General features: G+C 49.0%; 1 protein-coding gene, 2 long non-coding RNA genes and 1 pseudogene across 3 annotated transcripts in view; 2 read left to right on the plus strand and 2 right to left on the minus strand.

The window, feature by feature from the left end:
- LOC145509511 (uncharacterized) lies at positions 1 to 4,663 on the plus strand. The gene is made up of 2 exons (XR_014056125.1): positions 1 to 733; positions 2,395 to 4,663. It is a non-coding gene; the product is annotated as an uncharacterized LOC145509511 (long non-coding RNA).
- Positions 2,424 to 7,660, minus strand: S1PR5 (sphingosine-1-phosphate receptor 5). The gene is made up of 2 exons (XM_081498248.1): positions 6,665 to 7,660; positions 2,424 to 4,662 (listed from the first exon to the last, which is right to left on the minus strand). The coding sequence occupies exon 2, from the start codon at positions 4,642 to 4,644 to the stop codon at positions 3,448 to 3,450; it is 1,197 nt and encodes a 398-aa protein (XP_081354374.1). The 5' UTR covers positions 4,645 to 4,662; positions 6,665 to 7,660; the 3' UTR covers positions 2,424 to 3,447.
- Positions 6,814 to 22,591, plus strand: part of LOC145509509 (uncharacterized) — a 27,362-nt gene continuing 11,584 nt past the window's right edge. The window contains exons 1-2 of the long non-coding RNA XR_014056123.1: positions 6,814 to 7,356; positions 9,123 to 9,247. This is a non-coding gene — a long non-coding RNA (uncharacterized LOC145509509). The remainder of the gene's footprint in view (positions 7,357 to 9,122; positions 9,248 to 22,591) is intronic.
- LOC145509327 (translation machinery-associated protein 7 pseudogene) lies at positions 12,410 to 12,655 on the minus strand (annotated as a pseudogene).

Consider the following 22,591-nt stretch of genomic DNA (forward strand, 5'->3'; position numbering starts at 1 on the left):
TTTGTTTTTTTTTCTTTTCTCTCACTTTTTAAGAGTCCGTCTGTATGAAACGCTAGACTGAACAGATACTGCTAAGAAAGGATTCCGCCTGCCCTCGGGGTGAATTTGGAAGATTCCGTCCCTGCTCTGGGTTTGGGATTAATCCCACGCGGAGAAGGCTGGGGTGGGGTTCCTTGCTCCTCCTCCCATGCCAGTGGCGGTGGTGAAGCTGTGGGTCTGAGTAGCTCCAGAGGCGGAGCCATAGCATAACCGCTGAATACTGTACGGGGAGTGGCTGAGGCTGTGAGCAAACCCACACCCTTCTCCACATGCCAAAGGAAACCTCTGGTATATCTCAAAATTAACATCTACAAGCCCTGAGACCCAGCAGTGACATGTGCAGTAATTTATCCAAGGTACCCTTGTACACGGTTAGGAGGATGTATGTACACAGATGTTTATTGCAACACTGTGTTTAAATGCCAAGTGTTGGACTCAACATGTGTGCATCCCTAGGGCCCTGGTGTAATCTATGCTGTGAAATACTATGCAGCCTGTAAAAAGAAGCCATTAGCTGTGTGAATGTTTTACCTCAATATTTTTAAATGTGAGAAAAATGCTGTGTAAAGCAATTACCCTTCAATTTTAAAAATGACATAAAAAATGTTACGGTCTGTGCCCCCTCCCCACCATCATATATTGAAGCCCTAACATAACAAGATGATGGTATTTGGGCTTCCAAGGTGGCACAGTGGTAAAGAATCTGCCTGCCAATGCAGGAGACTAGGGTTTGATCCCTGGGTCAGGAAGATCTCCTGAAGGAAGAAATGCCAACCCACTCCAGTATTCTTCCTGGGAAAATCCCATGGACAGCGGATCCTGGCAGGCTACAGTCCATAGGGTCGCAGAGTCAGACACAAGTGAGTGACTGAGCCCACATATAAAAATAAGTGATGTTATTTGGAAATGGGGGCTTGGGGAGGTAATTAGATTTAGATGAGGTCATGAGGGTGGGGCCCTCGTGATGGCATTAGTGCCTTTATCAGGAGAAACACCAGAGAACTTGATCTCTTTCTCTACCATGTGAGGACACAGCCAGAAGGCAGCTATCTATAAGCTAGGAAGAGAGTGCTCACCGGAATCTTACCATGCTGACACCTTGATCTTGGACTTCCAGGCTTCAGAACTATGAGAAATAAATTTTGGTTGTTTAAGGCACCTAGGCTGGTCCAATTAACACAGTACAAAATCTAGACATGCAACAATTTCCAAGATGATACTATTAAACGATCAAAGCAAGGTGAAGAGCAATGCTAAAGTTGTGTAAAAGGAGAGAAAATGTATTTACATTGCAGCTCATTTACCCACAGAATGGCTCTGCAAGTTTCCCAAGTGTATATATCCAGGAGTGGGAACTGGTGCTTTTTGAATTTTGTAGAATGTGAACAGTAACTCTTCTGCTATCACACCATCATCAAACAACTGAGCAATGGGGTGGGGTGGCTCAGGTTGCCCTGGAAGATTACAGGAGCCTGGGGATACTGGAACCAAACCAGGTAGGAAATTAGAATCAGTTCTCAAAGGGCACTGGCATGTGACCCCAGGCTTGAGTGTTTGTGTTCCAGGAAATAGGTTGCTTTTCCCAGTGCTTACAGCGTGCAGGGACGGTGTGAGCGTGGCCCACGGGAACCCAGGTCCCCTGGCTGGTCAGTGCCCGCTCCCCCCCCCACCCCTACATACCTCGTACTTTTCAGCTGCTTGCAGTTCCGCTGTGTCCCGGCAAGTGATGTGCCACAATCTGAACCCGAAGCCCCAGGCCCTTTCCCCAAACCCACCCTGCCCCTCTCCAGCCTGCCTCTCCACACTGAAGTTAGGAATGTGCCCCGGGACAGCTGGGAGCCCGAAACACCTGGGAACTGTGGTCAGGATGCCTGGAACTTTTCATGGGCACAGCCGGGGCCCTAATTATCGCCCCTGGCCAAAAATGCAGACCCTTGAACAAAGGAGTGTTGGTCTGGGCTTAACAAACTGAGCCTCCTGAAACCTTGGAGCTTAACCTCCTAGGCTAATATCCTGGCTCACAAAACAGGACTCAGTTCTTGGAGTCTTCTCATCTGTCAAATGGGAGTGAGAAAACCTACAAGATTGCAGGAAAGGTGAGAAAAAGGCATGTCCCAGGCCTAGAACACTATGGGAGTAACTGTGCTGTGCTGTGCTTAGTCACTCAGTTGTGTCTGACTCTTTGTAACCCCATGGACTGCAGCCCACCAGGTTCCTCTGTCCATGGGGATTCTCCAGGCAAGAAGAATACTGGAGTGGGTGGCCATGCCCTCCTCCAGGGGATCTTCCCAACCCAGGGATCGAACCCAGGTCTCCCACATTGCAGGCAGATTCTTTACCATCTGAGCCACCAAGGGTAAAATCAACTGTAATTACTCTTATTGTTTGATTATATTTTTATTCTTTTATGAAGGATCTGATACCACTTTCAAAAAAGTCTTGTTTCACAGGGGAACAGGCTGAGTCTCCTAGAGTCAAATTTTGGGGTGCTCCGTCTTTGGCCTCTCCTCTAAAAGTGAACACCTGTCCTTGACTCCTTTCTCCCCCACACCCAATCCTCAATAATTCTGTCCAATCCCTCCCAAGTCTGTGGAGAATCCATACCGTCCCAGTCCTTGTCATCACTCCCCTAGGCAGTTACCATCACCCAGTTCTCCTGGCTTCACCCTCTACAGAGGGCAGAAGCATATGTAAATACCTGAGCCTGATTAAGTCCTTCCTCTGCCTAGAACCTTCCAGGAATACTACTTCACTCAGAGCAAAAGAAGTTTCTCCCCTGGGTCCCTAAGGCTTTGCCCCACCTGCCCCATTATTTTCCTGTCTTTGTTTCTTCTCTGCCTCTCCTCCTTGCTCCAGTGGCACTAAGATCTTTGCTTTTGAGAGAACACACAGGCATATTCTAGCCTTAGGACCTTTGCACCCGCTGTTCCCCCATTCTGAAATGCTCTTCCTTCAGAAGTTCCCAGGACAGGGAATTCCCTGGCAGTCCATAGTTAGGACTCCCTGCTTCCACTGCAGGGGTTGTGGGTTCGTTCCAGATTAGGGAACTAAGATCCCACATGCCCAAAATAAAAGTTCCCAGGATAATAACTATCTCGGCTCACATCACGTCACCACTTCTTCAAAAAGGCATCACCTGACCACCATCACATCACTGTATTGTTACCGGAATCATCTCCACACTTCTTCACTCCTTTATCATCTCTGAGTCCGACACAAGAACATCAATTCCACAAAAGCAGGGATTTTTGTCTATTTTGTTCATTGCTGTGGAGTTTAGCGTCAATAAAATATATTTTCCTAGGTCTTTTCTGCCTCCACCATCTTTGGCTGCTTTTTCCTATAAATTCCTTTAAAAAGAAAGTCTGCAAAAGAGCTCTTAGGGAGGGCAACAGCGGTCAAAAGGCGTCAGTCTGTAGCTGGCGGGGTTACCAGGGTCCCGGCGACCGTGGGTGCGGCAGGGCAGCCGGTGGAACCGCTGGTCTCTAACCCGTCCCGCTGGGGCGAGGAGCGCTCGGAGCGGCTGGAGCTGCCATCCAGGCCAGGAGGCAGCCAGCGGTGCAGATCGCCCGAAGCCCCAGGGGCGCTCCCCGACCGCCGGGAATCACCTTGGTCTCGGCAGCAGGGGCCCCGGCTGCAGCAGACGAGGCGCACGAGCCCGTGACGCAGGTCGCGGTTGGTGAACGTGTAGATGATGGGGTTCAGGAGCGAGTTGGCCATGGCCAGGCCCAGGAAGGGGTCCGCTTGCAGGAGCACAGGGCAGGCGCGCGCCGGGCACGCCACGTCCAGCAAGAGCAGCAGGAAGAGGGGGCCCCAACAAGCCACGAAGGCCACGAGCACCACGCTGAGCGTGCGCAACAGCGCCAAGGAGCGCGGCGTGTGGCGCGCCCGCATCGAGGCGCCCTCGCCAGTCCTGGGGTGGGCCCGTAGGCGCCGCGCTTTGGAGCGCACCTGGCAGTAGATCCGCGCGTAGAGCGCACAGATGGCAGCCAGGATGCCAAGAAAGGCGAGCACGCAGAAGAGCACGTAGGCCTTGGCGTACAGCGGCAGGACCGTGGAGCAGGCCTCCAGACGGCCCAGACAATTCCAGCCGAGAGCTGGCAGTAGTCCGAGGAGCAGCGACAAGCCCCAGGCGGCGGCCGCCAGAGCCAATGTGCGCCCCCGACGGGCGGCGGGCGCGGGTCCCCGACGCTCCATGGTGAGGAGGCGCTCGAGTGCAATGGCCAAGAGGCTCAGCACGGATGCGGAGAGCGCCACGAAGACGCCGCCCTCACGAGCGAACCAGAGCGCGGGCGACAGGCGCAACGTGAGCGGCCCCGACAGCAGGATGTTGGCGGCATAGGCGGCGCCGGCCAGCAGGTCGGACAGCGTGAGGCTGCCCAGAAGCAGGAACATGGGCGCATGGAAGCGCGGGTGGCGTCCGAGCACGACCAGCACCGCTAAGTTCTCCAACACGATGAGCGCGCACACGGCCAGGCACACCACGGCGTCGGCACGCAGTCCCGCGCCAGGCTGGTAGCGCGCACCGCGGAGCTTGCCGGTGTAGTTGTAATGCTGGACGATGACCTCGCTCACCGGCGCGGGCCGCAGCAGCCCCAGCTCCATGGGCCGCCCAACCCAAGGCTGCGGAGAGGTTGGGAGCAATGTCAGACCTGATGCGCACCATCCCCGGCGGCCTGCGAATGCAGGCATAGGCGGCGCCTGACCTGGGAAGGGGGTTCTAACCCCCTAATCCCTACCCTACAAGCACGCCGGGGCCCAGAAGGGATTGGGGATAGAAGCGGGTGTCCATGGAGACAGGCCGACACAAAGAGACAAATAATATCATGAGGGGACAGGGTAACACAGAGTCCCACATGAAAGAGACACTAATAATTCACACACAGGCATGGATATCCAGAGGCATTTTAGTCAAAAACAGACAGAAACAGCCACACAGAGAAAGAAAGAAAAGTGAAGTCGCTCAGTCGTCTCCGACTCTTTGCAACCCCATGGACTGTAGCCTATCAGGCTCCTCCGTCCATGGGATTCTCCAGGCAAGAATACTGGAGTGGGTTGCCGTTTCCTTCTCCAGGAGATCTTCCCAACCCAGGGACTGAACCCGGGTCTCCTGCATTTAGGCAGATGCAAAGGGACACACAAATACAGTGACACATCAACAAGGACATGTGCACAGATAGTCACAAACTGGGGCAAAATGCGCAGTTACACCCTCTCAGGGAACCATGAAAGTACGTTCAGGGCTTCCCTGGTGGTCCAGTGGATAAGAATCCACCGCCTGCCAGTGCAGGAGACAAGGGTTCAATCCCTGGTCCGGGAGGATCCCACAGGACGCAGAGCAACTGAGCCTGTGCGCCACAACTGTTGAGCCCACACACCGCAACTACTGAAAACCGAGCAGCAACCGAGCGCCCTAGAGCCAGTGTTCTTCAACAAAAGAACCCACCGCAAGGAGAAGTCCGCGCCGGGCAACTAGAGAGTAGTCCCCACTGGGTGCAACTAGAGAAAAGCTCACGCAATAACAAAGACCCAGCACAGCCAAAAATAAATAAACAAAATTATTTTGTTAAAAAGAAAGCACAAAAATAAATTTTTTAAAAAGGAAGTACATTCACACATGGACAAAGGGACACTGAAAGAGATATACAAATTCCCCCCCACAGACAGGGTCTTATGCCTAGTCTCACAGGCCACAATTTCACAACCTCCACCCAGCCCCTGGGATCCACAACCCCACAATCTACACGCCTTGCTGCATAGAGGTTTTTTTCCTGCAAACTCCCCCCTTCATTTGCTGCAAAACCCCAGTGAGAAGGCAGAGAAAACTCCACCCACTTTGCAGGGCCAGAGCCTGAGGGCAGCAGACGGAATTCACCTCTCATAGACTCTTGCAGAGGGACATACACGTCATTAAAGTATAATAATACCTCCCTACTGTGACTTCGCACTAACGTACCCTGGGCAGTTCTCCCCTTAGCCCCAATTTACAGACGAGGATACTGAGGCTCAGACAAAGTACCTCGCAGAGAAGCAGACACAAAGATTTTCATGCTCCACACAAACACATCCACGCAGAAACAGACACAGTCACGGAAGTCCCACTGAACAGACGAGAAACCAAGGCCTGGGGAGGGAACGGATTTAATTGCACAGGGCAGAAACAAATGCCTCCCAGACGGCTTGAGCTGCACACAGAAAACCAGACGCAAATACAGACTCACAGCGAGTCACGGACTCAACCATGCTGGGGGGAAGGGGATAGCAAATACACACAGATGAGGGTCACCCCAGCCAGGGTCACACTCGCTGCGCTGAGGACACTGCGAAGTGGCTCGCAGCCTGTGGACCTCCCGCCTCTCCTCCTTTTGCCTGGAGACAAGGGTGAGGTAGCGAAACTTGCAGTGGTGTGACTGGGAGAGGAGGAGGCGGGGGATTCCGGGTGCCTCCCACCCCCATCCCGGTGCCCCGCATCCAGTCCCGAAATCGCAGGTTTTCCCCTTCCAAGAGCCTTCGGGAAAGGCCCGAGAAATCCAAGCCAAGGGGACAAGGGTGGTGGCCAGGGCAATCCCCACCCCCGGGCCGGGACGAGCCCCGCGCGCGAAAGGACCCAGTGGTGGACACTCACCCCTGCGCCCAGGTAGTGTGCGCTCGACAGTCGCGCGGCCGCTAGCGGAGAGAGCGGCCCCTGTTCTGGAGGAGGGGCTGGGGGCAGGCGAGGGGGCGTCCCCCAAGGCCGAGCGCTGGCGATGTCCAGCAGTTGCCCCCTCCTCCTCTTGGGGTACGGGCTGCCAGCCCACGGCTGCCAGAGCGTGTCTGCCAGCCTGTACCACCCGCCGCGGCAACGGAACGCGCCCTCGGCGCCGACTGGCACTGGTCAGCCCTCGGCTCCCCCCTCCGGGCCGGGCGGCCCTCCCTGAGACGCTCCGTCGCGGTGGGAGGATCCGGAGATACGAGCAGGGTTCTTCAGCCCGGACGGCCGCAACCTGAGCTTCTTTCCCCCCGCCCCCCAACACCTAATAGAGGGGTCCCCTCTGTGCTCTGAGCACTGATTCCTCCCCTTTTACCGCCTACCTTCTGATTGAACCTCCTGGGCTGCACCCCGAGGGAACCCTGGCAACCCGGGTTAAGAGGGGTCTTTAGCAGCAGTAGCGTCAATTCCCCTCCCCGCCCCCAACAGATAGAGCCGACGGCTTCCGGGCGCAGGCCCCACCCCCTTTCCCCTCTCCCACCCGGAGTTTGGGGAGAGTGGGGGAGGGGCAGGCGCAGTCAAGATGCTGGTGGGAATCTTCTCCTCCCCAGATAAGAAGAATCTGGCTCGTAAGTCCCCCTGGTTGTCCCGCTTCCCCCACCCCGTATCTCTCGCCCTTATCACTCTCGACAACGTGATTTACTCGGATATCAGGTTTCTGGGCTGTGTCCCCACCAGACGGCCCCACAGGAGCAGAGATTTGCGTCTGCTCTGGGCACTGCCTGGACACAAGCCCGTGCCCAATAAGCAGCCGCGGAGTGAGTGAATGAATGAATGAATGACTGTCTCCCTCACTTTCTCCGTGCGTGTCTCCCTTCTGATTTCTCGGGGTCTCTCCGTCTCTGTTTCTCCCCGTCTCTCTGTGTGTGTGTCTCTCTCTCTCAGTCGCTTCTTTGTCTTTCTCCGTCTGTGTCTCTCCCACGCCTCTCCCAGGCCTCAGCTCCTCCAATGGGCCAGTCCCAGCTGGCCCCGCACCCGCCACCCCCACTTCCCAGGAGCTTCCAGACTAGGAAGCACCCTCCGATCAGAGGCCACAGCCGGGAAGGGGGGGCTGGGCCTAGTTGCTGCGACCTTCGCTAGGACTGTGCCCTTTGCACCGGCCGCCTCAGGTTCTGCCGGCCTCGGCCTCCGGTGGGGTGAGGGAGGCGCAGAGACGATCAGAGGATGGATCAGATGGGTCAGAGGGGCACCCCCCGGGAGAGAGACCCCTTGGGGCACCCAGCCTCTGTCGCCTCTGAGGGATCCCAGTGGCTCCAAATAGAACTACTCTTCCCTGTTCCTCCCCTGGTGGGTCAGACGGTAAAGCGTCTGCCTGCAACGCGGGAGACCTGGATCGGGAAGATCTCCTGGAGAAGGAAATGGCAACCCACTCCAGTACTCTTGCCTGGAGAATCCCATGGATGGAGGAGCCTGGTAGGCTGCAGTCCATGGGGTTGCAAAGAGTCAGCAGGACTGAGTGACTTCTCTCTTTCTTCTCTTTGCCTGCTCCAACAGATCAGACACTCGGGCAAGCAGCCAGGGAGGCCAGAGTTGGAGGAGGGTAGCGAAGATGGTTTTTGGGTGGGGTGGGTGTGGTAAGATTTGAGTGCTGGAGTCCCCAGCCTACCCCACCAAGCCATCAAGGATAAGCCCTGAAGATTCCCCAAAATGTCAGGGCCATGTGCTTGATAAATGACCTCTCCTGCAAAGGGGAAGCCACACCCTAAGGTGGGAATGTGGCTGCTTCTCACCTCCCAAGTGGCAATCTCACCTCCCACGGGGGCCCTATATACAGTGGAGGGGGGCTTCCGGCCCCAGGTCCCCGGCCCAGCTCCCCCAACTTGTGCCACCTCATGCATGAGATCCCACAAGATCACAGCCTTCTTCTGCTCCACATGGTCCCATGGCTCCCTATGTGGCTCAGGGTAAAAGTCCAAATTCGAAAATATCAGGCCTTCAAGGCCCACAAGGCCTGGCACAGTCTCTCCCCCTTTTATCTCTGTTCTTCCTATTCCAGCCCCACTGTCTCCCCACCACCACCACCAGTTCTTTATACTCTTCAAGACCTTGGCACCTGGGGATCAGTGTGCCCGGAACACCCTGCCCCCAGCCCTTCCCAGGCAGTCACTTCCTCAGAGAGGCCTTCCGGTCTGTGTCCCCCTCCTCCCCAATCTCACACTGCAGTTGGTACCCTCTGAAATGACCTTCATTATTTACTGATTCATCTGGTACATCGTATGTCTCTGCCCTGACTCCCAGCTCCAGGAAGGCAGGGGCCCTGTCTGTCCTGCCCAGTCATTGAGCAAAGATTAAGAGCTTGTAGTCTGGAGCCAGGCTCAGTTACTTTGTAATCTAGGACTCCAGACAAGTGACACCCTCCTCGGAGCCTTGGTAGCTTCTTTTGTAAAATGGATAATGACAGTTTCCACTCGGAGAGATGCCCTTGAGGAGGAAGGGATGGAACGGAGCTTCGAGACACAGGTGAGTGTTCAGTAAATGTTGGCTGGGGCACTAGTGGGAAAGAACCTATCTGTCAATACAGGTAGACTTAAGAGATGTGAGTTCCATCCCTGGGTCGGGAAGATCCCCTGAAGGAAGTCATGGCAACTCACTCCAGTATTCTTTGCCTGGAGAATCCCATGGACAGAGGAGCCTGGTGGGCTACGGTCCATAGGGTCGGGCTACGGTCCACAGAGGCGGACACAACTGAAGCGAGTCAGCACATACGCACAGGTGCTACTGGGCACCACTGTATCCTCGAGGAGGAATTAGAAGGGGTTCAGCTCAGGCCCCACTCGCCCCATGTACCACCACCAACCCCGCCCACCCCACCCCCTGCCCCCCACCCATGCCTGGTCTCTTCCCAGGGAAGGGCACCCTTGCCACAGCCTGCCCGCTTGATGCATGCCTGAGCTGGCACACCTGCCTGGCAAGTTCTGCTGCTAGGGCCATCGCCCAGAGGGGCTGCTCCACCCAATCTGTACCCATCCTCCCTGAGCTGTAGCTTGGGCTCTAAAAGAGCAAAATGCCTCCCACAGCCCCCTCACACCTCCACCCATCCAGAGAGGCAGAGAGCTGCAGCAAGACTTCCCATTCCCCCATCTCTATCTCCCACCTATCAGTTCCGAGGCTTGAATGTGGCTGCAGGGAGCTGCAAACTGACAACTTTCTCACGACCAAAGACAAGAGCAGTCATGTTTCTGCAAGGAGGGGGTGGTGGTGTCTCAAACTGTAGGTCAGAGGACCAACTCTGCCTCACGACTATAAGATTTGTTTGCTTGGCTCCAAGGTTTCCCATTCAAACGTCTGTCTGAACTGTATAGAAACACTACTCGGGTGAGTGAGTTTGTGTCTCACAGGGGTAGAGCTTAATTTTGGAATAGCTATGTACTAGCATTGAACAAATAAATACATAGATTGTAGATACTGACAACCAGTTTTCATACTGTTGGAGAGGAAGTTGCAAAATAGCAATGTGGTGCTAGATGGGGTTATCATTATGAAATGTTCACTTTAATAGTTAGAGATGAACCTATTTGCAAAGTGGAAATAGAAACACAGAGGTAGAGAACAAACATATGGATGCCAAGGCAGGGGAAGGGTGGGTGGGATGAATTGGGAGATTGAGATTGACATATATACACTATTGATACTGTGTATAAAATAGATAACTAATGGGAACCTACTGCGTAGCACAGGGAACTCTCCTTAATGCTCTGTGGTGACCTAAATGGGAAGGAAATCCAAAAAGGAGTAGATACATATACATAGAGCTGATTCACTTTGCCATACAGCAGAAATGAACACAACATTGTAATGCAGCTACACTCCAATAAAAATTTTTAAAAATAAATATAGGTTTGAGTGTACACAGATTTCCTAGCTCTGTCTGCCGTGTGTCCAGAAGCAATGACACCCTAAAAGCAATGAGTACACTCAGCATCCAGATCTAGTTTCTAAATACTATTTTACAGTAGGAGGAACCAGGGCTCCTTGGAGAAATGACTGCTTCTAGGATTAGGGCAGAGAAAATGCACAAGGACACTGGAGCATCTTCTAGAGACAAAAGTGGAAAAATAAAAAAGCCAAAAAGATAGGAGCCAGCCTGAAAAGAACTCCTGCTGGCCAAAGCTGAACAATTTGAACAAACTAGACAGCAATAGAATTGAATTATAACCCAAAGAATAAATAACCACAAGTCCAAACTGATTTAAATACATGAGTGAATCTATATTAACATGAGGGAGAAGGAACAACTCTTCTTGACAGAAAAATTCCAATTAAGAAAAGTATGATGAGGGGCTTCCTTGCTGGTCCAGTAGTTAGAACAAAGAGCTTCCATTGCAGGCGTCATAGGTTCAATCCTTAGTCGGGAAAGTAAGATCCCACAAATCTTTTTTGCTGTGGGATCCAGCAAAAAAACACCAAAAACATCACTAAGCACTTTGGGTGATAATGATGTGTTCACGGGTCAGGTAGATTCACCAATGGTTCAAAATACACTACTTTCGTGTGGGATGTCCAAAGAGGGAGAGGTTTGGGGTGGGAGAGCTGGGTGTATACGGGAAATCTCTGTACTTCCTGCTCAATTTTGCTGTGAAATTAAAACTGCTATAAAAAATAAAATTTATTAATCAAAAAAAGGAGGGGGGATAAATTAGGAGTTTGGGATTAATACATACACACTACTATAGATAAAATAGATAATCAACAAGGACCTACTGTGTAGCACAGGCAATTGTACTCAGTATTCTGTAATAACCTGCATGGGAAGAGAATCTGAAAAAGAATGGATATAACAGAATCACTTTGCTATTCGCCTGAAACTGACACAACATTATAAATCAGCTATGAAAGTGAAATGTTAGTTGCTCGGTTGTCTATGATTCTTTGCGACCCCATGGACTGTAGCCCCCCAGGCTCCTCTGTCCATGGAATTCTCCAGGCAAGAATACTGGAGTTGGTAGCCATTCCCTTCTCCAGGGGATCTTCCTCACCCAGGGATTGAACCTAGATCTCCCCCATTGCAGGCAGAACCTTCACAGTCCGAACCACCAGGGAAGCCCAAACTAGCTATACTTCAATATAAAATTAAAATTAAGATTAAAAAAAAACTTAAAAAGCATTTGCCTGAGAAATCCTTGGGTGGATATATGCTCCCAGGTCATGCTGCTGGGTGGCTTTGGATATTTCTATTGCCAGCCTGGCCTCTGAAGGTATTTGAACTTGAAATGCCTGACTGAGCTGTCAGGAGCACGGTTTTTTTTTTTTTTAATGTTTATATTCTTATTTATTTGCTGGGCCAAGTCTTAGTCGAAGCATGTGGGATATAGTTCCCTGACCAGGAAACTGTTCCAACCCAGGTCCCCTACACTCAGAGCCTGGAGCCTTAGCCACCGAACCACCAGGGAAGTCCCTTCGTTTTGCTTTTTTTTCTTTCGTTTCGTTTTATGACTGAATAGTACTATTGTATGAATGTCCTTATTAAAGCTTTTTTAAATTTTTTTTTTTTTTACCAAAGTTTATTCTTAAATGTACAATAGGTTCCAAGACAACACTTCATTCTAGCTATAGGTGGCAACAGATATTATGGCAGGGAATCCAGATGTTTAAACAGGAATGGAAATAAGGGTCTTCGTTGCCTCAGACACAAGGAACAGCTAACTTTTTGCCAAATTTCTTAATTCCACCTCTGGCCAGAGGGCCTTTCCCCAAGGCCTTTGCTTTTAGTTCCTCTGGTTTCTTCTGCTCCTCCTTCTGTTTCTGCTTGAATGCCTTGTCTTCCTCATCCATCTCCTTGGCTTGCTTCCTGGGCTGCTTTAGGGGCTTCTTCCTGCCACCTTTACGGCCCAATATGGTGCCTGCTGCCCCTTCCCCAGTCCCTGCCATCGGAAGTGCTAAAGATTTTAAAAGGCTCTGAGAGGAAGCTTTGAGTTGGCAGGAGGAGAGGAGGAGAAGGCAGCTTCGTAGGGATGGGGGTAGGGGGGAAATCACCTCGTTCCCAGGCGCTGGGCAGAAATTGGGCAGAGCCATGCTTTTCTCACCTGCTCACTCTGGACCTTGTGAGCTGCCCAGGGGAAAATCTGACCTCAACCTCCCGCACATGTGTCCCCAGTTACTGCTAGGATTAAACCTAGCCCAAGGGAAGGGAAGAGGAGGAAATGGCAACCCACTCCAGTATTCTTGCCTAGGAAATCCCTTGGACAGAGGAGCCTGGCTGGCTAGAGTCCATGGGGTCTCAAAGAGTCAGATATGACTGACTGACTAAACAACAACAAGGGCTCCAAAAGCTGCAGGTGTGGATGGGGGAACTGAGTCTCCTGGAGGCAGAGGGAGCAGGGGCACCCCTCCATGCATCCCTCACTTCCAAATGAGCCTTGAAACTTGGAATCAGAACCTTCTCTCTTTCTCTTCCCCTTAACACTTAGACATTCATTTCACAAACTAGGTTGTGGAGGAGAAGGGAAAGAATAGCTGGGCAGAAGGATTGAGTCAGTGTATGGAAAAATCTGGAGGCTGGAAAGAATGTGTGAGTAAAAGAAATAGAAATCAGGTCAATAGGGCAGAACTGTGGCAAAAGGGAAGGAAAGAGCATAGGTGGAGGGGTGAAGCTGGGGGCAGGGCAAGGGAGGATCTGTGGACCTCAAATATCAGGCCTCTGCTGTCTGATCATCATTTTGCTGTGTGACTTGCTTAACCTCTCTGGCCTCAGCCTCATCTGTTAAATGAAGTCATGAAAGTCTTTTTCGTTCTCACAGTGATCTTGTGATACAAGCACTGTCATTGGTGTAAAGAGCTAACACATTGCCCAAACCCAGAGCTTAACCACTTGATAAATGTCAGACATTATCTTTTTTTTAACAACTTTATTGAGATATAATTCACATACCACAAAATTCACCCATTTGAAGTATGCAATTCTGGGGAGTTCCCTCGTGATACAACAGTTAAGACTCAGGGCTTTCACTGCAGGGGGCCTGGGTTCAATCCCTGGTCAGGGAACTAGATCCCACATACTGCAACTAAAGATCCTGGATGCCTCACCTGAGACCCGGTGTGTGTGCGTGTGTGTGTGTGTGTGTGTGTGTGTGTGTGTGTGTGTGTGTGTGTGTGTGTGTGTGTGTGTGTGTTAGTCACTCAGTCGTGTCCGACTCTTTGCAACCCCATGGACTATAGTCCAGGCTCCTCTGTCCGTGGGATTCTCCAGGCAAGAATACTGGAGTGAGTTGCCGTTTCCCTCCTCCAGGGGATCTTCCCAACTCAGAGATCTAACCCAGGGGTCTCCTGCAATGAAGACAGATTCTTTACCCTCTGAGCCACCAGGGAAGTCCATGCAGCCATATAAATAAATAGTTAAAAAAAGAAGCATCTGGAAAGAGAAAAGATATATATGTATGTATAACTGAATCACTTTTCTGTACATCTGAAACTAACCCAACATTGTAAATAAGCTATACTTCAATTAAAAAAGAGAAAAAAGAAAGCTCAAGCAAGCCAGGCCATTGGCAACTAGCCCTTGCCCTCCTCCCCACCCCTCATCATACCATGGTCTATCTCTGAATCTTCATGATCAGAGAAGCAGGACTTGGGGTCAGACAGACGTGGGTTGGAATTCTGTCTCCAATGATCTTCAGCAGATGGATTCATTTCTGTGAGCCTCAGTTTCCTTATCAGTTAAATAAGAACTCTAATTATTCCCTCTCACAGGGTTCAATGAGATAGGTCATGTCAACTCTTTTTTTTTTTTTTTAACTTGTCTACACTAGGTCTTAGTTGCAGCAAGTAGGACCTTTAGCTGTGGCATGTGGGATCTAGTTCCCCGTCATTGTTGTTCAGTCACTAAGTTGTGTCCAGCTCTTTGAGACCCCATGAACTGCAGTACTCCAGGTTTCACTGTCCTTCACTATCTCCCGGAGTTTGCTCAAACTCATGTCCACTGAGTTGATGATGCTTTCCAAACATCTCATCCTCTGCTGCCCCCTTCTCCTCTTGCCTTCCATCTTTCCCAGCATCAGTGTCTTTTCCAGAGAGTCGACTCTTCCCATCAGGTGACCAAAGTATTGGAGCTTCAGCTTCCACATCAGTCCCTCCAGTGAATATGCAAGGTTAATTTCATTTAGGATTGATCTAAATCCCTGGTTGGATCTCTTTGCAATTTAAGGAACTCTCAAGAGTCTTCTCTAGCACCACAATTTGAAAGAATCAATCTTTTGGCACCTAGCCCTCCTTACGGTCCAACTCTCACATCCATTCCTGACTACTGGAAAAAACCATAGCTTGGGCTATATGGATCTTTGTCGGCAAAATGATGTCACTGTTTTTTTAATATGCTACCTAGGTTTGTCATAGGTTTGGCCTTCTTCCAAGGAGCAAGCATCTTTTAATTTCATGGCTGCAGTCACCGTACGTAGTGATTCTGGAGCCCAAGAAAATAAAATCTGTCACTGTTTCCACTTTTCCCCATCTATTTGCCATGAAGTAATGGGACCAGATGCCATGATCTTAGTTTTTTGAATGTTGAGTTTTAAGCCAGCTTTTTCACTCTCCTCTTTCTAGTTCCCTGGCCAGGGAATCAAACTTGGGCTCCCTGCATTACGAGCTCCGAGTCTTAGCCACTGGACCACCAGGGAAGTCCCTCGTGTCAACTCTTTGGTGCAATTCCTGGCATTGAGTAGGGGCTATATTTATCAGGATTTGTTTAGCTGAAAGTTCCAGAAAAAAAAAAATTAAGTCCAACTCAAAAACAACTCAAATAAGCATGGAGGCTGTGGTTAGGAATGAACTGACTCCTGTAGCTGAAAATCTGGGGATCTGGGAGTTGGGTTAACTTCAGGCATGGCTGGATCAAGAACCTCCGATAGCACCAGGAATCCAACTCTCTCTTGACTCAGCTGAGCTTTCATCTCATCAAGGTCCTCTTTGGGTGGCAGAGATTCTTCCCGGTGCTACAGATTCATTATTCCCACTCAGTAGCAACTTGGAAAGAGATATCCAATTGCTCTAGAGTTCCACCAGAAGTCCCAGTACTGAATCTCATGGGCCTTTCTAGGATCACATGTCATAACTTAACCAATCTCCTAGCCCGGGGGTGGGGAGTGGTGGACTATTATGATTGGTCAGGTTGGAAAATGTGGGCGGGGTCAACCCAAAACTGAACTGAGCCTGTTCAAGTGCGCCAGTTGCTGCTGCTGCTAAGTCGCTTCAGTCGTGTCCGACTCTGTGCGACCCCGTGGACTGCAGTCCACAAGGCTCCCCTGTCCCTGGGATTCTCCAGGCAAGAACACTGGAGTGGGTTGCCATTTCCTTCTCCAGTGCATGAAAGTGAAAAATGAAAGTGAAGTCGCTCAGTCGTGTCCAACTCTTAGCGACCCCATGGACTTCAGCCCACCAGGCTCCTCCGTCCATGGGATTTTCCAGGCAAGAGTACTGGAGTGGCGTGCCACTGCCATTAGGAGTCTCCAAATCTTGCTAGGTTGCCTTTCAAGAATCTGAGATGGGAAGGTCATGAAACAACAGAAAAGTTAAATTCTGGGAGTTCAGTTTAGGGCCAGTTGAGTTTGAGATGCCTCCCAGCCATCAGGTGGTATCACTGAGTCCTCAGTTGAATATAAGACATGCATTCACCTGGTGTCTTCGTGGCTCAAGTTGTTTTTACTGATTTTATGGACTGGAATGCAAAAGTAGGAAGTCAAGAAACACCTGGCGTAACAGGCAAATTTGGCCTTGGAGTACAGAATGAAGCAGGGCAAAGGCTAATAGAGTTTTGCCAAGAGAACGCACTGGTAATAGCAAACACCCTCTTCCAACAACACAAGACAAGACTCTACACGTGGACATCACCAGATGGTCAACACTGAAATCAGATTAATTATATTCTTTGTAGCCAAAGGTGGAGAAGCTCTATACAGTCAGCAAAAACAAGACCGGGAGCAGACTGTGGCTGAGATCATGAACTGCTTATCGCCAAATTCAGACTTAAATTGAAGAAAGTAGGGAAAACTACTAGTCCATTCAGGTATGACCTAGATCAAATCCCTTATGAGTATACAGTAAAAGTGACAAATAGATTTAAGGGACTAGATCTGATAGACAGAGTGCCTGATGAACTATGGACAGAGGTTCGTGACATTGTACAGGAGACAGGGATCAAGAAAATCCCCATGGAAAAGAAATGCAAAAAAGCAAAATGGCTGTCTGAGGAGGCCTTACAAATAGCTGGGAAAAGAAGAGAAGCGAAAAGCAAAGGAGAAAAGGAAAGATATTCCCGTCTGAATGCAGAGTTCCAAAGAATAGAAAGGAGAGATAAGAAAGCCTTCCTCAGCAATCAATGCAAAGAAATAGAGGAAAACAACAGAATGGGAAAGACTAGAGATCTCTTCAAGAAAATTAGAGATACCAAAGGAACATTTCATGCAAAGATGGGCTCGATAAAGGACAGAAATGGTATGGACCTAACAGAAGCAGAAGATATTAAGAAGAGGTGGCAAGAATACACAGAAGAACTGTACAAAAAAGATCTTCATGACTCAGATAATCACGATGGTGTGATCACTCACCTAGAGCCAGACATCCTGGAATGTGAAGTCAAGTGGGCCTTAGAAAGCATCACTACGAACAAAGCTAGTGGAGGTGATGGAATTCCAGTTGAGCTATTTCAAATCCTGAAAGATGATGCTGTGAAAGTGCTGCACTCAATATGCCAGCAAATCTGGAAAATTCAGCAGTGACCACAGGACTGGAAAAGGTCAGTTTTCGTTCCAATCCCAAAGAAAGGCAATGCCAAAGAATGCTCAAACTACCGCACAATTGCACTCATCTCACATGCTAGTAAAGTAATGCTCAAAATTCTCCAAGCCAGGCTTCAGCAATATGTGAACTATGAACTTCCAGATGTTCAAGCTGGTTTTAGAAAAGGAAGAGGAACCAGAGATCAAATTGCCAACATCCGCTGGATCATCGTTAAAGCAAGAGAGTTCCAGAAAAAAATCTATTTCTGCTTTATTGACTATGCCAAAGCCTTTGACTGTGTGGATCACAATCAACTGTGGAAAATTCTGAAAGAGATGGGAATACCAGACCATCTGACCTGTCTCTTGAGAAACCTGTATGCAGGTCAGGAAGCAACAGTTAGAACTGGACATGGAACAACGACTGGTTCCAAATAAGAAAAGGAGTACGTCAAGGCTGTATATTGTCACCCTGCTTATTTAACTTATATGCAGAGTACATCATGAGAAACGCTGGGCTGGAAGAAACACAAGCTGGAATCAAGATTGCCAGGAGACATATCAATAACCTCATATATGCATATGACACCACCCTTATGGCAGAAAGTGAAGAAGAACAAAAGAGCCTCTTGATGAAAGTGAAAGAGGAGAGTGAAAAAGTTGGCTTAAAGCTCAACATTCAGAAAACTAAGATCATGGCATCTGGTCCCATCACTTCATGGGAATTAGATGGGGAAACAGTGGAAACAGTGTCAGACTTTATTTTTTTGGGCTCCAAAATCACTGCTGATGGTGATTGCAGCCATGAAATTAAAAGACGCTTATTCCTTGAAAGGAAGGTTATGGCCAACCTAGATAGTATATTTAAAAGCAGAGACATTACTTTGCCAACAAAAGTCCGTCTAGTCAAGGCTATGGTTTTTCCAGTGGTCATGTATGGATGTGAGAGTTGGACGGTGAAGAAAGCTGAGTGCCGAAGAATTGATGATTTTGAACTGTGGTGTTGGAGAAGACTCTTGAGAGTCCCTTGGACTGCAAGGAGATCCAATCCATCCATCTTAAAGGAGATCAGTCCTGGGTGTTCATTGGAAGAACTGATGTTGAAGCTGAAACTCCAATACTTTGGCCACCTCATGCGAAGAGTTGACTCATTGGAAAAGACCCTAATGCTGGGTAGGATTGGGGGCAGGAGAAGGGGACGACAGAGGATGAGATGGTTGGATGGCATCACTGACTCAATGGACATGGGCTTGGGTAGACTCCGGGAGTTCGTGATGGACAGAGAGGCCTGGCACGCTGCAATTCATGGGGTTGTAAAGAGTCGGACACACCTGAGCGACTGAACTGAACTGATGGAAATATAATTTAATTTCCTTTTGAAGGATACCATTAAGAAGTGTAATTATTATGATATATAATTTCTCCACTGGAGTTAATTGCCCTTTTTTTTCTTTGGTTCTCTTTCTTAGAAGTTCTAGCAATTTATCTCAATTCAACTTTCCAAATGATAAAATTTATCCAATAATCTAGAGGTGAATGTGTGCATGCTAAGTTGCTTCAGTGGTGTCCAACTCTTTGTGACCCTATGGACTGTAGCCGCACCCCCCACCCCCACCCCCCCGCCCAAGGCTTCTCTGCCCATGGGATTCTCCAGGCAAAAATACTGGCGTGGGTTGCCATGCCCTTTTCCAGGGGACCTTCCCGACCCAGGGATTGAATCCATGTCTCTCATGTCACTTGCATTAGCAGGCAGGTTCTTTACCTTTAGTGCCATCTGGGAAGCCCAATATAGACATAACATTCTGTTTTCCTCCTGGGTTCTTTTTGTTGGGGATTTCTTCCTGTCACGATTCTAGAAATTCTCTTTTTTGTTTAATTGGGTTTTTTTTTCCCAATCAGTTAATTTATTTTTGGTTGTTTTGGGTGTTAATTGCTCCTTGAAGGATGTTTGTCTCCCAGCATCGGCTCCAGAGTGCTTGGACTGAGCAGTAGGTGCTTGGACTTAGTTCCCCAAGGCATGTGGGATCTTAGTTCCCCCACAAGGGATGGAACCTGAGTCCCCTGCATTGGAAGGTAGATTCTTAACCATTGGATCACCAGGATAACCCCCCCGGAATTCTCTTTATGCCTTTCCTAAGTCAGAATTCTTTCCTCCCTCTTATGTCTTCTCTGTTTCTTTGATTACTCTTCTCTTGTTGTGGACTGCAGCTACTGTGCTGTACTCAGTCATGTCTGACTCTTTGTGACCCCATAGACTGTAGCCCACCAGGCTCCTCTCTCCATGGGGATTCTCTAGGCAAGAATACTGGAGTGGGTTGCCATTTCATCTTCCAGGGGACCTTCCCCACCCAGGGATCAAACCTGAGTCTCCTGAATCTCTGCACTGGCAAGCGGATTCTTTACCACTGAGCCACCTGGTAAGCCCTTTGTGGAGTTCATCCCACAGTAAATTTCCGAAAACATAAGGACAGGAGAGAGAACATTTTTGAGCCCTTCCATGTTTTGGAATGTCTTTATTTGCACCTCACATTTGATTGACATTTTGGCTCTAGATAGTGGTCTAGATTAAATATGATTTTCTGCCAGAATTTTGAATCCATGTCCCCATTGTCAAAGTCTGTATAGTCAAAACTAGGGTTTTTCCAGTAGTCATGTATGGATGTGAGAGTTGGACTGTAAAGACGGCTGAGTGCCAAAGAATTGATGTTTTTGAGTTGTGGTGCTGGAGAAGACTCTTGAGAGTCCCTTGGACTGCAAGGAGATCAAACCAGTCAATCCTAAAGGAAATCAGCCATAAATATTTATTGGAAGGACTGATGCTGAAGCTCCAATACTTTGGCCACCTGATACAAAGAGCCGACTCATTGGAAAAGACCCTGATGCTAGGAAAGATTGAGGGCAAGAGGAGAAGGGGAGGACAGAGGATGAAATGGTTGGATGGCATCTCCAACTTAAGGGACATGAGTTTGAGCACACTCTGGGAGATAGTGAAGGACAGGAAAGCCTGGTATGCTGCAGTTTATGGGATCGCTAAGAATCAGACACGACTTAGTGACTGGACAACAACAACCCATTGTCTGTCTGTTTCTGGTGTCTTTGAATGTGTTGTTTGTTCTACCAGGAATGCACTTCCTTCCTCTCTTTTCTTATTTATTTATTTGGCTGTGCTGAGTCTTCATTGCCGCATGTAGGCTTTCTCTAGTTGAGGCAAGTGGAAGCTGCTCTCTAGTTGTGGGGCTTCTCTTGTTGCTGAGCATCAGCTCTAGGGCATGTGGGCTTCAATATTTGGAGCACAGGGGCTCTAATGGGTGGACCCAGTAGTTGTGCTGCATGGCCTCAGTTGCTCTGCAGCATTGTGGGATTCTTAATTCCCAGACCAGGGATCAAACACATGTCCCCTGCATTGGCAGGCGGATTCTTATCCGCTGGACCACCAGAGCAGTCCTCCTCTCTTTTTCTAATTCCGACTATCTTTTAGCTCCTATGATAAACATTTTTAGAGATCACCATCTTTTGAATGAAAAACAACTCCAATTCAGTGAATCTCTTGACTATTTCTGGCTATTAAAATGTGAGTGGAAATAACACATCACTTCTGTATGTCAGTCACTTCTGAGGAGGCATGAAAAACCCATACAAGCTTCTCCAGTCTCTCTCTTGTCCCTCCACAGCAAGCAAGACAGTGGTTTCCTCCTGATGGTGCAGCTGCAAGATGGTGGATATCTGGTCAACCTGGACCCCAGCATGACTGTGTGGAGCTAAGCCCCTGCAGCTCATGTAGGATGAGTAACACGAGGGAGAAGTAAACTTTGGTTGAGTTGAACCACTGAACTTTGGACTTGTTTGTTACTGCAGGGAAACTTGACCTTTTCTAATGTCAGCCTCTTCTGACTAATAGGTTTCCTCAGAAGTCCTCTTGAATCACAGCCCCGGAACTAAACTATTTCCCACCATTGCAAGCTTTCATTTTCCTACGTGACCCATATTGCAATCATTAACTATGTAATTATTTGTGTAATGAATTCAATGTCTATCTCCTGGGACTTCCCTTGTAGTCCAGTAGCTAAGACTCTCCATTCCCAATGCAAGGGGCTGGGTTTAATGCCTGGTCAGGAAATTAGATCCCACATGCTGCAAATACTTCTCAGTACAGAAAAAAACAGAAAGAAAATAAAGAAAACACCTATCTCCTTTATCTCACCTCCAGAAGAAGCCCAAGAGGAGACAAAGATGTTTTTGTTCTTGTTAATACCCAGCACAGAGCTTGACACACAATAAATGCTCAGGATACACTTGTGCTTTTTTTGGTTTTGTTTTCAGGGTTTTCATTAATAGCATTGTTTTAATTTTTATTTTAATTAAAATTTTTATTGATGTAGAGATGATTTACAATGTTAGTTTCAGAAGTACAGCAAAATGATTCAGTTATGTGTCTATATATGTATGGACTCAGATCTGTCGTGTGTCTATGTATTCTTTTTTAGATTTTTTTCCATCATAGGTTATTGCAAGACATTGCATATAGCTTCCTGTCCTCTTCAGTAGGTCCTTGTTGGTTGTGCTCAGTAGCTCAGTCATGTCTGACCTTTGTGACCCCATGGACTGTAGCCCACCAAGCTCATCTGTCTGTGGGATCTTCCCAACTCGGAAATTGAACCCGGGTCTCCTGTGTCTCCTACATTGGCAGGCAGCCTCTTGACCACTAGCGCCACCTGGGAAGCCCCATTTTATTTATAGTAGTGTGTATATTTTAATCCCAAACTCCTAATCTGTCCCTCTCCCCAGGATACATTTGTTGAATGAAAGAAGCATTCTTTCAGCCAAAAAGGGGAGAAGGCAATGGCAACCCACTCCAGTACTCTTGCCTGGAAAATCCCTTGAATGGAGGAGCCTGATGGGCTGCGGTCCATGGAATCACTAAGAGTCGGACATGACTGAGCGACTTCACTTTCACTTTTCACTTTCATGCACTGGAGAAGAAATGGCAACCCATTCCAGTGTTCTTGCCTGGAGAATCCCAGGGACGGGGGACCCTGGTGGGCTGCCGTCTATGGGGTCGCACAGAGTCGGACACGACTGAAACAACTTAGCAGCAACA

This window comes from Giraffa tippelskirchi, chromosome 6 (assembly GCF_054371585.1).
Source record: "Giraffa tippelskirchi isolate mGirTip1 chromosome 6, T2T-mGirTip1v1.2.pri, whole genome shotgun sequence".
Lineage (NCBI taxonomy): Eukaryota > Metazoa > Chordata > Mammalia > Artiodactyla > Giraffidae > Giraffa > Giraffa tippelskirchi.